Raw genomic sequence first — 16109 nt, forward strand, 5'->3', positions numbered from 1 at the left:
TATATTTTGTCAGTCTGCTTACCAGAGCTCAGGACAAAGAGACAGAGAGATCCAGCTGTTGTTGTGATGGCACCTTTATTAAATTATGTCGAGTGGCTTCGGACAGCCTCGGCTGGAGGAGCACAGGGTAGAAAAGTACATGCAGAGAGTCCATCCTGCAGCTGAAAACAACTTTCAAACGTCCCAGTCGTCTTTGAACGCTGCGTCGCTCCAAAGAGAAACTTCGTCCTGAGAGGATTCGTCTGTTTGGACCTGCTGCACCGAGCTGCAACTCTTCTGATTCAGAACGGAGACGATTTAAAATGTTCTAAAACACTGAATACACAAAGACTGCTCATGAATATTCATTATTGACTAAACTAATTATTAATATATAAACTCCTAATGGCAGCTGAACTTCTATTGCAAATTAAGACGAGGTTAATCAGAAAGCTCCAGAAAAAGGCTCATAAATGGTTATTTAAGACAAATTTATTGTTTTATGTTGTCTAATAAAAACACTGTCCGGAGCAGAAATTATTACTGACGATCATAAGCAACATTTTACATGCTGAATGGTTATTAAATTAATTATCCACACATCTAACATCTGAAGGCACAACATCGTTTCAGAAGTGTTACAATTTGGAGGCTCAGAAAAAGGCAGTACGTGACTAAAGTGTCGGAGTGAGGAGCTAAATTGATCCAAGTCTAGAATTTGTGTATTCTGTGTTCAGGAACCACCGTGGTGTTCTCACACGTTTAGAGACCCGACTCTGGAGATCCAGCAGGTCTGGTCTCTAGAACATGGTGGACTTGATGTCCTGGCTGAAGAACGTCCCAAAGTTCAGGTCCCTGGACATTAGCTCGTCCTCCACATTCTCCAGAGCCCACTTATGTTCCACCACCTCCAGAGCTTCCCACTCACTCTGACACACAAACAAACAAACAGCGAGGGGAGGTTTGAGTCCAGCATTTTATCTGTCAGGAAAAGTTTCAGTAGTGTTGGACGATACGGCTAAACTCTTGAATCCCGCTAAAGATAACTTCATTTCTTGATAATATATATGATGACACAGCAGATTCAATAAACAAATAGTCTATATGGAATTGGTAAGGCATATTTTTGTATTCTCCTGTGTGAGTCACATACTTTACACATGACAAGTACAAAAAAATTCAGAATGTTAGTGCCAAATTAACACAACAGTCTTTAGTTGAACTATAGATAAAGAATAAATAAACACAGAAACATCAGTATGCGCTGGTTATTTAATTTCAGACAAAATAACTATCATGATGTCTCCATATCAGCATAATATAATATATAAGTCCACAGAAAGACGATAAAGTATCATCAGAATGATGACTTTCATTGCAGACACAAAATTGCAATCTGAAATCCACCTCCCAACTGAATGCATATCATATACAACAATAACAACCTGGAATGAAATAACTAAACTATATGGCTTGGAAGGGGAATCTAAAATTATGCGATGGTGTGCATGACTCATAATTCACTCCCAACAAATATGATCGATTGAAAACATGGATTTCTAAAGGATTAACTGACTACAACTCATTCGTCCAGGGGGACCTTCCAAACATTTGACAATCTGAAGCAAAAGCATGCATTGGGCTCTGAAGATTTTTTTTAGATACCTGCAAGTCAGACACTATTTCAACCAGAACATTAAAATACCTTCAACTGACCAAGGGCCTTTCAAACATTTATATCACTTACAAAATCAGTGTTTCCCTCCAAAATTATCTCTAAGCTGTAGGGTGGGGGGAAAGCACATATTATGTGAAAGAAAAATGGGAAAGAGATGGGAGCTTTATGATAACTGAATGAGTTATGAGAATGTGTTCTCAATTGTTTCCTTCTTTTTATTTGAAACTGTGTATCTCGGTAACATAATACTAAACGGCTTTAACAAAGGAGACAAGAAACTGCCTTATATTCTTTTAGCAGCAAGCAAAAAGGCCATTACCAGAAGATGGCTCAAGCCTGAGCAACCAAGAAATGAGGACTGGATCAACATTATACAAGAAATCTACAAAATGGAAAAAGTGACTTTTCAACTAAAATTGCAAATGGACTCATTTTATAAAACTTGGTCAAAATGGCCAAAAGGTGGTCAATCCTATGTGGTAAAGCCTATAAGATCTGACTTTATGTAAAGCTGTCGTTTAACTAGATTTAACTAACGACGACTGCTGCAAATGATGCTAGGTGAAAAGATGATGCTGTGTGGTATAGGTACCCCCCACCCCAACTGTTCCTGTTCTTTGTTCTGTATAAATGTTAAAAAAATTCCTCAATAAAAAGTAAATAAAAAATGAGTGAAAAACAAACAAGTTCAGTTTGATTCAGCACGGAGATGAAGACAAGAAATAACACTTCAAGTTATGAAGTAATAAGTTCAAACGATGTGAAAACAAAAACCTCTCTTCTCTTATCTCTATCTTATGTTCTATCAGATAATACAAACGAACATCGGTTTGTGTCTCGGTTTGTGTGCCGTCCTAAATTAACAGCGTTAGTAATTAACAGAATCATGTTTCATGCTACTGTAATGTTCATACAGCAGGATGTAGAAGCTGAGGAAATTATATTTTAATGCCCAAATATATTATTGTTATCCATGAAATTACAAATTTATTTCACTAGCATTATTTCACTAGAACAATTTTTTTTATTTAACCATCTCTTGAAATGAGGCCTAATATTGTATATTAGACTAAAATTGACCAATAATCATGATAAAAATATGAAAATGATATACCAATGTGTTGGTCATGAGTTGCCTTAAAAGGTAAAAAAAAAAGTCCTTAAACCAGCCTAAAGTCATGGGGTTTTTTTGACTCCTGAGGACTAACAAGGGTTAAACTAGCTTTGGAAAGATTTCTAGACAGATTTTCAGACACAAACAGTCAGTGATCAGACGAATGGATGTTCTTTGACATCTCACCTTGAAGGCTTTGTTGGGGTCGGGGGGCATCGCCATGGCAGCGCCCGTCATCTGGTCCTGCATGATGCGTGACTGGTCAGCAGCTGGGAGAGAACGGCAGCGTTAACCAACGGACTCATCTTCATCATTTCTATTTTAATAAACATAAAGTCACCATTGTCTTGTCCCAGGATCAGGCTGTACATGCTCCTCAGCCCAAAAACGTTCAGGAAGTACCAGGAGGCCGAGCTCACCCTGCAGGAGACACAGTCCATCAGACCAAAATATTCAGGGTGGAAACGTCGTTATCAAATCCTGATGATGTTTGAGCAGTCAGGAATATAATATGAAGAATTTGTGAGGACTGATGTTATAAATTAATATATCCATAACGTGCAGAAATACCATATATAATGGATTATAATTACAGTCAAATTATTAACTTTTTATTGTACATGGAAAAAATTCTAAGATATATATATTGAAGTCACTGAGTTATTAATGCCTAATAATCCGTGGGGATTCTGTTAAAATTAAAGTGTTGATACTTCTAATCAAAGTTTCCACATTATTCTGACTAAATAATACATTATTTGTCTAAAATAACACATATGCAATATTTTAGATATTGTTGGTTAATGTTTATACTTTTTTCAGCAGAGGACTATTTACAACATAAAGAATGTGCCTTTTTAAGCATAACAAAAAAATTGTTTCAGAAAAATATGAGACATGTTATAAACATTAAAAGATTCTAAAGGTTAGAGTATAATCTATAAAAATGTATATATCACTTGTTACAATATAGAGCCTTTTGTATTAATATATAAATAAATTAGTATGATGACAGTTTGAACCAGTTTTGGTCTGTGGTGTGTTCAGGGTCAGGTGAGGCGGTGTGGTGTGTTCAGGGTCAGGTGAGGTGGTGTGGTGTGTTCAGGGTAAGGTGGGGAAATGTGGTGTGTTCAGGGTAAGGTGGGGAAATGTGGTGTGTTCAGGGTAAGGTGGGGAAATGTGGTGTGTTCAGGGTAAGGTGGGGAAATGTGGTGTGTTCAGGGTCAGGTGGGGAAGTGTGGTGTGTTCAGGTTCAGCTGGGGAAGTGTGGTGTGTTCAGGGTCAGGTGAGGCGGTGTGGTGTGTGCAGGGTCAGGTGGGGAGGTGTGGTGTGTTCAGGGTCACGTTGTGCGGTGCGTTCAGGGTCTGTTTACCAGGAGGCGTCCAGTGACAGCAGGTCGATTCCTCTTTGTAACATGGGTTTGAACCTCAGAGTCAGAGGGAACGGCACCTTGGCTGCAGGACGACATCAATAACAAAAAACAGACACCAACAAACAGAAGGTCAAGGATCACACATGAGCCTCAGAGAGCAGCACACAGCTCCCTCTGCCTCACTTCCAATAAAGAAAAAGTCCCACAAAAACCACTTTAACACAGTAGAAATTGATTAATTTTTGTAAGAACTGACTTATGACGAATCCAGAGAAGGCCCAGTTGATCCATCCACCAATCACGATCATGGGCAGCACGTTGGTCAGGTTCCCCTTCATCATGTCAGTCAGCATGCTGCTGTCTACAACACACAATGTACTAATAATAGGGCTGTAACAATATAAAACACATAGATGATAACACATAAAAGTACAGGTGCACCTGAATACATTAGAATATGATGGAAAAGTCCATATCCAGTACTTCAAGTCCCCAACCAAGTATTGAGTCATATAGATGGACATACTTTTCTGAGGCCAACATTTACATATTAAACATACTTTTAAAATTGGTCTTTTAAAAAATTCAAATCATTTTAGAAACTGAATTTCAGGTCTTCATTAAATATAAGCCATAATCATTAAAATTAGAAGAAGTTAAATATATTAAGACATGAAATGTTTCATTCTGTGTGTAATGGATCTATAAAACGCAGCAGAGACCTGTAAAGGCTAATATATCAAAACCACCCAAAAAACATTTGAATAAGAAAAATGCAACACAAAAAAATCAAAACAACACAAAAATAATTTAAAATAATGAAAACAAAAACTAAACAATCTAAGTGTAGGTGTGTATTTGAAGCCTATGGCGAAGTACCAAAAACTGCAGTTCCTTAACTCGCCTCTTGAGGCTGGCTGCAGAAGGGAGCAAGTTAGATTGACCCTCATGTTAAAATGTCCAATTTCACAGTAGAAATAAACGTGTTTATAGCCTGGTTCAAATGATGCCTCTACTCTCAAAAGCTGATTTTCCCTTCCATGACAACTCTGGGTGATGTCACGGAGGCTACGTCCATATTTTATACAGTCTATGGAAAAGACATGTATAAAATGCTTACATATGGATTTTTGGAAATCATTTAACAGCAGCGTAGTCAGAGAGCTGAGCGCACATCCATAGAACTGGAGTTACATTCAGTAACTATTGACTTTTCTATCTCGATTTGTTTTAAAAGACAAAAACTGAATTTAAGGATAATTTTTTAAAATATACAATGTGATAAATCAACCTCGAAGCACGGTCCCCGGGGTACCTGAGACATCTGTGGTACACACATCAGGATGTCTCCACACGCACGCGCACACACGCACACACGCACACACACCTGTCATGGGGTTCTTGGGGACGACCTTCCTCTTGACCTTCTTGAAGAAGCCGGTCTCTGCGTCATTGAAGTAATGTTTCCTCATGGCGAAAGACTGAAACAGAGACACAACATGTTTACACTAAACAGCTCAGAGGTTTTCATTCACACAGAAACACTGTGAGCTTTCAGGGTTTCATATCTACCATACAGATTTTCAGCCACTCTTGGCAATTTGCACATACATAACTTAATAACTAATCATACTTTACTCTGTTTAATTGACAACAGTGAGTGGACAAATCATTATAAACCAGTGCAACAATAAGAAGTGATAGACTTTGTGCTGACCTGTCGGGGGATATACTTTCCATTCTCCCTGAGGATTCTGCTGCGCAGGAGCACCTGACTGAACAGACAGACAGACAGAAGACAGACGGTCAAAACAGAGAGCACATTCATTCATTGTGCGGCATCAGGCGCTGAAAACACTTTAGTGTTCTCTGTTAAACTCTGCTTTAACTCCTTAAAACTACAGCTTTTTAACAGTAAATTTCAAGCATTTTTTAAGTAGGGCTGCAAAATTATTTGAGACTTTATTGAAATACTACATAGACTGGTGCAACATCCAAATCACTGGAGGCGAAATGTTTATTAAATGCAAAATATGTGTCAAAATACCAATCTGAATAAAAACTAAATCACACTATGGTGATAACGCCAGACTATATCACAAATGAGATTAGTCTGGAAACCAGCTATACATTTCTCCGTAGAGGAGGTGTGGTTTACGATCCTCCAGTGCCGTTTATTGGGCGATACGAATGTCTATCAAAACCGTTTATACGTAGCTCTTAGCCAATCATATCAGTTATACCAGATGACGTATGTAGATTGACATAAATTGATGTTTACATAGCCAGACTAGCCCATCTCTACTTTGAGACTAAAATGCTCAATTCTGCTTCTGCAACGTTTTTCTGCAGCATATTCTTGCTGCTCACCGTCTACAGGCAGTGTGTATGTGTGTGTGTGTGTGTGTGTGTGTGTGTGTGTGTGTGTGTCTGTGAGAGAGTGTTGCTTGCTGCTTTGCTTCTACAGTTCTCGCTTTCTGCAAGATTATTTATTTTTACGCCTTATTCCCCCCTCATGTCATTCAGCCACACACAAACGGCCATAGATTCCAGACTCCATGCCTGCAGGTTCGAAATGAAATCGAGTGTGCAAGGCAGTATTGGTATACTCAGGCTACTATGGTGATGTATTTCTTCAATAAAATGTTGCCTTTGTCATCACATTTAAATTATTACAATGTTCAGATTAACTTTGATTGTGTGTCTTGATGATTAGTTCATGTTTGTTCATCTCCCTAATCTGGATTTGTGTGGCTATTAATGACGAGCGAATACAAGAAAAGAACTTTGGCATTTGGACTGCTTCATTTTAGATGTGAAATACTATTAAACACCAGATAGAGCTGAAAATTAGGAATTTTTCAAGGCTTATATTTGGAATAAAGCATATTTGTAGCCTTGAAAACAGCCCTGGGTTCACCTGTTCCAGGTGAACCCTGAGTCTCACCTGTCAGAAACCTGCTCCAGGTCGACCTTCTTGTCACTGTGCAGCAGCTGGGTGACGTAGTGACGGATGATCCCGACGAAGAAGGTGATGAAGACGATGGGCAGGACCACCCACATCCGGATGCTGGAGTCCAGCAGGAGCTCTGGACCCGCCATCGCTCTCTGATCAACCAGCTGATGAAGCTCAGACAGAGACGATCTGAGAAGAAAACAGCTGTTAGTCTCCGTTTAAAAAGGGACAGAAAATACACTGGAATTATTTTGTTAGAAAAAAATTTGACATACGGAGGACAGGAGCGGCCAAAATAAAAATAAATGACCCGATATATAAAGAAATGTGCTATAAAATGTACTAAACACAATATTAAATATAAATGTAGGCATTAATAAATTGATAAAATGTGAAATGGAAAAGAATACTTTTTATAATAATAATATTTTGAATAATATTAAAAATAAATAATATATTTTTTTATTCATCCTATATTAACCTGGTATTAATTAAACTATTTATAAAACATGGGAAAATAAAAAATAGATACACATTAATGTAAATGATTATCAATTACTAAATACATTTGATAATGAATTAAACATTTATAAAATAGATAAATGAATTTAGGACACGCTGGGTGTATATGCAAAAACAATAGCAGAAAACGATGCGAAGGAAAACGAAGGGTGATTTAGAAATTGTGACATTGTGTATCCATTTATTTTTCTTTATTTTAATGGTCAGCAATCAGCTGATACTAAACATGAATGAATATTTATGAAGCTATTCAATTTATTTATTTTATTTTTTACTTTTTTCATTACTAGAAGTGGGTGATAAAGTCATAAACACTGTACCTTAAAAGAAAAATAATGTGTAATATGTTACTTGTTTATGAAAGAAGCATTCTCAGTGGCGTTGCATAATAATATCCGTGCAGAACACACAGAGAAAAGGTCTATCTTAAAAAAAGATTTGTAGAAAATCACTACATCAGCTGCCCTGCTGCTAATCAGTACGGGACAATTAGTCAAATAATACATTCACTTTAAGACTTATTCCTGATTACATGATTTTATTTAACTAAGGGTTTGAATGCACGACTTTAACTTGTTGTGGAGTATTTTTATAAAGTGGTTTTAGTACTTTTAGCTCAGTAAAGTATGTGAAGACTCCCTCCTCCTACTGTAGATCTACCTGCTGATAACTGGCTGCAGCTTTGACTCGGTGACACATTAACTTTAATAAATGACTAAATGAAGCTAGCAGCTAGCGGCTAACCAAAACAAAAAAACCGGACACTCCGGTCGGTATTATAATGGAACCATTTGAAGTCAGATGGACCAGCAGCTGACACCTGACCAGCCTGCACCTGAAACCAACAGCTAACTTTAGCATTAGCAGCTGTTCCGCTGGTTGCAATAGAGTTAGCTAGAGGCGCTAGCCGGCTAACTGGGCTAGCTAACAGAGTCTCTGGTTCACCGTCAAACTTCTGATTCTACAAACATTCAGTCTCTATGGCATCTCAGTGTGAGTTAGATACTGTAATTAACTACTAGCTCCCCATAATACCCCGAGTTATATGTTCTAATTAAAGTGAACTTACCACATTTATGAACTTTGTGATGAGGGACGCGACAAACACGTTCGGCAGTTTAAAACACGACGACGTACTTCCGGTTTCCGATCCCGGAAACACATGACCACGGTAAAATATAAAAAAAATAAATTATCATTTTACAGTTATCAGATAGATAGATAGATAGATAGATAGATAGATAGATAGATAGATAATTACTATACATGCATTCAAATTAAACTTAGCCTATAAATGATTAACCTATGATAAATCTGAATTTAAATCAAAATCTCAGGCAAAGATGTTAAACATTTGCAGAGAAATTGGAGATGTAAATAATGCAAAAATAATAATAATATTGATGCAGATAAATGCAGAGTAAGTGCTCTACCGTCACAACATATTATTTTCAAAAAAATTCTCCAATAAAATTTTTTTTAAATAATAATCACACAAAAGCTCGTTCTTCAGTGAAAACTGGTGAGAGCAGGCGGGACATCGACTGAAATAATAATAAAACTGAATACATAATAGTCAAATTCCTTTGCGGAATATATTCAAGTAAAAACTGTAAAAAAAAAAAAAGAGCGTATATATTTGATGTTTAATCAATACGTTTACAATCAATTCATTGTTGTATTCCTCATGTTTCATAAAGTATAATTACATTTTACAGTCAATTTTGATTTCATGATTAGTTTAAGAGCCTACATGTTTTAGGTTAATATTACTGCTACATTAATGTGTATGTTGCATTTTACTGCTGTAGATGTTTGAGTTTGTGCTCCTTTTAACCCCATTATATACTGTTAATAAATAAATAAAAAATAAATAAATGAATAATTAAATGTTAAACAAATATTCAAAACAAATAAACCTTATTTAAAATTGCACAAGTTTTCTATTATTTTTTTATCGTCCCATTTAATAATCTTTTTTTAAATTGTTTATTATTTATTTATTTTAATTTCAAACATATTTTTATGCATGTAATTATTTATGTGCGATATTCCCTTGAAGTCTGTTTTTGTTTTTTGTTTTTTACAAATTCAATAAAACAGATGCAACATGTTAATCAGAGCTTTAGAGTATTTTGTGTGTGTTTTTTTGTCTCACAATCTGAAAAAAAAGAACTGACGTTGTGTGTGTGTGTGTGTGTGTGTGTGTGTGTTTGTGTGTGTGTGTGTGATCAGTCAAACAAAACAGGACACACCTTTCCATCAACATGAACAGATTTTTTTATATCTTTAGAGCAATAAATATTTCCACTTTTTCCATATCTCTGCCATTTCAAAAACAAAGTACAAGTAATATATATTTATATACACAGCTAAAATTTTCCATACATAATTTTTAAAATAATGTCGTCTCTGTTGACACATATTTGACACTGTACTCGTACAATTTTACAAGGACTATTCCAGTCTCTCTTTGCTCTACATTATAAACAAGAAATATTTTTCTCCACAAAGCGGTCCGCTGTGTCGGACAGGTCCGTCCCGTCTATAGATACACACAACACACACTGCTTTACAGCGGAACACAAGAAACACACAGTTTTAACTTAATCTGAAGCAGATCTGATGTGCGGTGTCTTTAATTTTTTTAATGTTCCCTGTTTTGGCTGCAGCAGTCGCACCAGATCTGTTTCTACTGGCGTTAGAAACCGAATCCTCGCTCCCGGTGTAAACGCAGCCAAACAAACTGCCTCCGCGGAGCAAAGTGAGTACTCGCATTGTTATTTTTCATATAACGATGGTTATGTACATTCATGTTTATAATACAGTTTCATTCAGTGCAGATACTGTAATAAATACCACATGCAAACTGATAGTGGAGAGCAGGCCCGGGCAGAAAAATAATACAAAAATTGAGCTTTTAAAGGGATCATACCTGTGTTTCTGTATGTTCTCACACTGCACATTACTGTAAACCATGCATACATGTTAGATTAATTTCCTTCCATTGATTTTAATTTACTTCTATTCTCCTTGCGAAGACTTGCAATAGATAGTTAATCCATCACAGATAATTTGTTACAATTGAAAATTGATGGTTAGTTGCTGTGAGTTCTGCATTGAGGAGCTTTGTTATCATAATTAAAAAGCAAGTAGAGGGTTTTTTTGCATTTTGGATCTGCAACTGACTGTCAAATATCAAATGGCTGAGTTTTAGAAACATTCCCCACTTTCCAAATAAATTGAAAACATTGACAATAAATAAAAGTGAACTAGCCCTCTAAGTGGGTTAACTGGAGGTCAGACTGAATATGTTTGTTTGTTGCAGAGACTGTAAATAAAACTGATTGCTCTGCACTACTGAAGCCGAAACATTCGGAACGCCCACCAGTGGCTGGCTGCAGTATAGATCACTGTTTTTTAAACTGGGGGTACTGATCCCCAGGGGGTCAGGGAACATTTGATTTATGATTTTTAATATACATTCATGGAAAAAATTATTAGACCACCCTTGTTTTCATTTTCCATGGTTTTCTTGATAATTTCAGCTCTTAAATTAAACTCTTATCAGCTATTTTTGTTGTTATCATTATATTTGTCCAAACAAATGGACCTTTAGTTGTGCCAGGTATTAAAATGGACAAGAAACTGAAGAAAACAAGGTTGGTCTAATCATTTTTTCCATGACTGTATGTCTTCTATAACAGGATTCACTGAAGGTAATGATTAAGGCCTCATAAAAGAGAAGAAATCTAATAGAAAACATGTTCACTATCATTATTACTGTAGAATATTGAGACAGAAATGACAACAAGGAATGTTTATAACAGAAGTTGTTATAGACTGATTATTAATTATTAATAAAAATAAGGAAAATATATTAAGAAGCTGATTGATTTTGAAATTTGCCATCATAATGTACACATTATTTAAAAATGTTTTGCAACAGACGGGTTCCCACCAGAGTCTGATGCTGTGTGGTGAAGTTTATAAACCCTGGTATAACTTATAATATATAAGTTAAAATATATGAGTTATAAACGCTGCCCTGGACAGGACATGCAAATAAAAATTCAAAGCAGAGGTCAAATAAATGTTTCTGTCATTTTATGGTAGTTGTTGTTATCACGCTGTTTGTTCAAGTGTTAATTTTTATTAAACTTTGTTAAAGTTTGTTTTAATTAGTTATTTGATTCTATAAAACAGGGCTGTGACATCATGATTGACAGCTTGCGTTGTGTCTGATTTGATCAGTCGAGTGTTTTAAACAAGAACTCGACACCGTGGCCAAACGACATCAGCAGCAGGATGGCATCGGCTGTGTCCGCGATGTTCTGGCTTCACTTCTGCAGGTGGGAGGAATTGGAGACACTTTGTATTGTTTGTCCAGACTCAGACACCCTCCAGGATCTGATCCTGCCTTTTAATTATAAAAATAACTAGAAAATTCCTGTATCCTGTGACATTTGACGCCAATGACAGACCAATGCGAGTGAGAAGACAAATTTTCCTACGTTTCTATGTATGAATTATTTCTGTAGAGTGGCATTTGCGGCCTCGAGCCCATTTTCCAAATTTATTTTTGACAATTTTTTCTCTTCCTCTGCACTCTAGCGATGATGTCATCAGCTGTAGCCTCTCCTTAAGGTAACATTGGGGGGATTTTTTGGCGTTTTTGCCAAATAATTTTCTGAAACCCTTAGAAATGTCATAGCACACTTGTACCTTTTTAGTGTATGTGAGACCAAAACTCTGGGAATAAGTAGGAAGAAGCCCAGGGGAAAGTATATCAATAATAATAAAATACAGTTTTGACTCCTACTAAATGTTGACAGTGATGGATTTTCGATCTAGAGTTTTGAGATTGAAACCAAAGCTGGGCCAAAGGAAGGAAACCAATCTGAAACGGATGGATGATGTGTACATTGACAGTAATGTGCAGTAGGACATGCAGAGCTGCAGGTGTGGAGCCCTGCATGGGAACTCTACTGAGGATGTGCTGACGCAGCTCGGGCTCGCAGTGGAACAGGGTGAAATGTTGTGTAATCCCGTACGAGGTAGGTTTGATCCAGTGCTCCTCGAGAACTTTGTGTTATTTCAAGTGTGTTTAGTTAGTGGTGTTGTTCTGGATTAAACAGAGTGTTACTGTTAGTGATGGCAGGAACTTATTCTAGCAGCTCAGCACGTATTGTTTATTCGTCTGGTCTTCTAAGGTTGCTTGGTAGCAGAAGTGTTGCTTGTTTCCATTAAAAGGTTGGAGAGAAGCTTCGCTGAGGCTTCGCAATGATTCAGAGGTGTTTTTTGCAAAGAGCATGCGGGGGTGACTGAAAGGAATTATTACAGTCTCTATTAAAAATATTAGAACTTATTAGTTGTATGTTAGTCACAGAAAAATCTTGGTTTTGTTGTAAACACATTAAAAATTAAAAAGGTTTTAGTACTTCCATAAGATGCCCAAATCAGAAAAATAAAATAAAAAAATCATCTCACACTCGTAAGCACATAACAAAATTAAAAATGCTAAAAATACAAAACAGCCCAAGGAGTACGTTATGTTAGTAGAAGCTTGTCACACAACAATATTGATAATAATATCAGTAGCACACTCTAAAAAGTCAAAGGGGTTCTTCAGATTGAAAACAATAGGGGACCCACGACGGTTCCCTGAGGAACTCTGTCAACTGATTTTAATCCAAAAACAAAAGGCTTCTACAAAAAACATTTAAGGGATTTTATTGTTTTGTTTTTCTACTGAGGAACCCAAAGTTGCTCAAATCTCCTGAAGAACCCTTATGAACGTTTGGTTTTTAGAACATACGATTTGTTAATTCAAGCAATTCTGAACCTCAGTCACAGATCGATGCTGTTGGCCCCATTGAAAACAGAACACACTGTACAGTTAATATCTACAGTTGGCGCATTCACGTAATCACACGGAAACTTAAAAATGTGTCATTAATGTTTGCATTCAGAACATCAGAGGAGTTTTCCCGTCGTCCAGCAGTTCAACGCTGGTAAATATTTATATGAGGCTGACAAAACCTGCCACTGGGACAGGAAAAGCAACAAGCACTGAGAGGTTTATTTCTAGTCAAAAAGTACAAATGGCTGGTAAAATAGTTCAAATGGTCGCAGAACTTTCTATCAGCCATCGCTGGGCTTCTTCCCGCCCTGACATCCGGCGAGCTTGGTCAGATGGAGAGAGCGAGAAAATACACTTAAATACTGGCATGGTAACACAAAGTGCAAAAATAATGTGTAGAAATGAGTTTGTTCAAGAATATTTCACTTGGTGCTGCGTGACGGTGGAATGTGTTCAGTCCTGTGAGATGTCGGTAAGTCCGTCACCATGAAGTAGGTCCAGGTGTCGGCTCCTCTGTCCTTCAGCCGGATTACATAAACAGCAGTAAATGGCTTGAGATTTCTTTTTGTGAATGGATACAATCAATCAATATATTAGTGGTTTGTCTTTAGATTCCAGGTTTCTTTCCTATGTCCCTCCGTCTGAAGGTACCTTAGCCTCCAGTTTTGCAACACAAGTTGAAGTAAAATCAGGTTATACTTTGTTCACCCTCGAGATCACCAGAATTGTTTCACATCTTATTAAAAGAAAATATCACACTTTGGACTGGGTGTGAATTACCTTTTATCTTTAGATAAAAAACATTGAAATTACTTTATTTAGAGCTCTTGGCTCTGGAGGACAGGAAGCTGCCGAAATAAACAATAATAAATAAACAAATGACTCGATAAATTCATGAATGTTTGCTCATTTATTTATTTATCTTGGTATTAATTCACAATTCATTAAGTTAACTATTTAATTTTTCCATCTATTAATAAATTTGACACTTTTAATGACAGCCTGTAGAACTGTATAAAGAAAATAATACAGGAATTCATTTTGAATTGGGGTAAAATGCCAAATGTGAACAATAAATAATTAAAATAAATACATTAAAACTGAATACATGCATTTTAAAATAAATGAAACAAAATTGATACGAAAATGATCAAGAAATTAATTAATACCAAAATAAATAAGAAAAAATTAAGAATTAATAGGAAAGTAAATAAATAAGAAAATGAATACAAACGTGCCACAATTTATCAATTAATTAACGCCTAGATATATTTTCTATATTTATATGGCATGCTGATTTTTCTTACTGAGTCATTTATTAATTTATTGCCATTTTACATTTATTAGATTTACTGTTTGCTCTATAACTTATTCAAGTTTCAGGCAGCTTCTGATTTTCAGGTCTGAATAAAACCAGTTTGATTTGAAAGTTTCCACCCAGTTCACTAAACCTTTCCAGTGATCTACTTGCTGAGAGTTACACTAGAACAAGATCTCTTTAATGCGACTTGAAGTGATTCCTTCGTGACTTTATTTCCCTGAAACAAAAGACTCTGTTTCCCAGATTGCACCCTGTTTAACACCTTCCAGCTTCTGTCACATACAGAACGAACAACAGCTGACATATATTATATATTAAATATATATTCAGGCTTATTCTGTCAGATACACCGGGAGACATGCAAGGAGAATTCACTGCTTCAGTACAAGTTATCAGATAAATCCCCTTTTTAAGAATAAATTATTGGGAAAAAACTGCAACATCAAACGTTGACCGTCCCGATCCTAAACGACCCTGTGGCACCCCCTGCTGCTAAAACCCTGTAGTCCACAAACACTAAAGGCTTTTACTCATTTTTGCAAAACACAAAGGTAAAAAGACACCTGTAGTTTTTGTTCTGATGGCTTATTTAAAGTTTTTAAAAAAGTTTATTGTAGAAAGTAAAGTCTTCAGTAACCTTCACTAATGCACTTTTTTATGGTCAAATAAATGCTGGATTGGGGCTTTAAAGTAGAGCTCATCCCTCCCCCTGCATATAGGATTAACCATAGACACTCAGTAGCTATTGCACAGGTCATGCATGCCTGTCTAAGACACAGAAACCGTATTAATGCTCACCACGTCTGCCTTAGGAACACCTCATGGCTTCTAATATGTCAACAACCAAAACAATGGTACAAGTGCTTTTTGTGCGAAAAAACAAAGAGGTGCAAGACTCGTGTGATTTTTGGAAAGAAAGGACTCGTCGTTCTGTCCCGTCGGCCAACGTGTCGCGTTAGCGTCGAGTGCTAACGCCTCGAGTTAAACTCACAGGCACTGTTCCCTTCACGTCTGGTCCCTAAAACCGTTTATCCACAAATCAAATTCTGCCTCACAACATGACACGAGCAACTTCCTCTGTCTGCGAAAGAACTACAAACATGTCCTCCGGAGTCCCAGGACGCCTCTGAAGGGCACGACAAGGGAGGATGGAGCAGATTCACCAGGACGGCAGGACGGACGGTGATTGACAGTTTGTCTTTGTAAGACTGAAAACGCAGAGATTTACGCTCTCGGCGATGCTCGTTCCACCCGTGAGCTCCAGTCAGCGTCTCTACCTGCGGGGGAAGTGGATGTGAAAATAA

General features: G+C 36.8%; 1 protein-coding gene across 1 annotated transcript; it reads right to left on the reverse strand.

Annotated features, from left to right (window-relative positions):
• Positions 1-56: 56 nt before the first annotated feature.
• On the reverse strand, positions 57-8816 carry zgc:86609 (ER membrane protein complex subunit 3-like). Its single transcript, XM_059332764.1, has 9 exons — positions 8691-8816; positions 7091-7288; positions 5861-5918; positions 5531-5624; positions 4400-4504; positions 4144-4225; positions 3112-3191; positions 2958-3040; positions 57-908 (listed from the first exon to the last, which is right to left on the reverse strand). The coding sequence occupies exons 2-9, from the start codon at positions 7243-7245 to the stop codon at positions 780-782; spliced, it is 786 nt and encodes a 261-aa protein (XP_059188747.1). The 5' UTR covers positions 7246-7288; positions 8691-8816; the 3' UTR covers positions 57-779.
• Between the last annotated feature and the right edge of the window lie 7293 nt (positions 8817-16109).

The sequence above is a fragment of the Centropristis striata genome, chromosome 5 (genome assembly GCF_030273125.1).
Source record: "Centropristis striata isolate RG_2023a ecotype Rhode Island chromosome 5, C.striata_1.0, whole genome shotgun sequence".
Lineage (NCBI taxonomy): Eukaryota > Metazoa > Chordata > Actinopteri > Perciformes > Serranidae > Centropristis > Centropristis striata.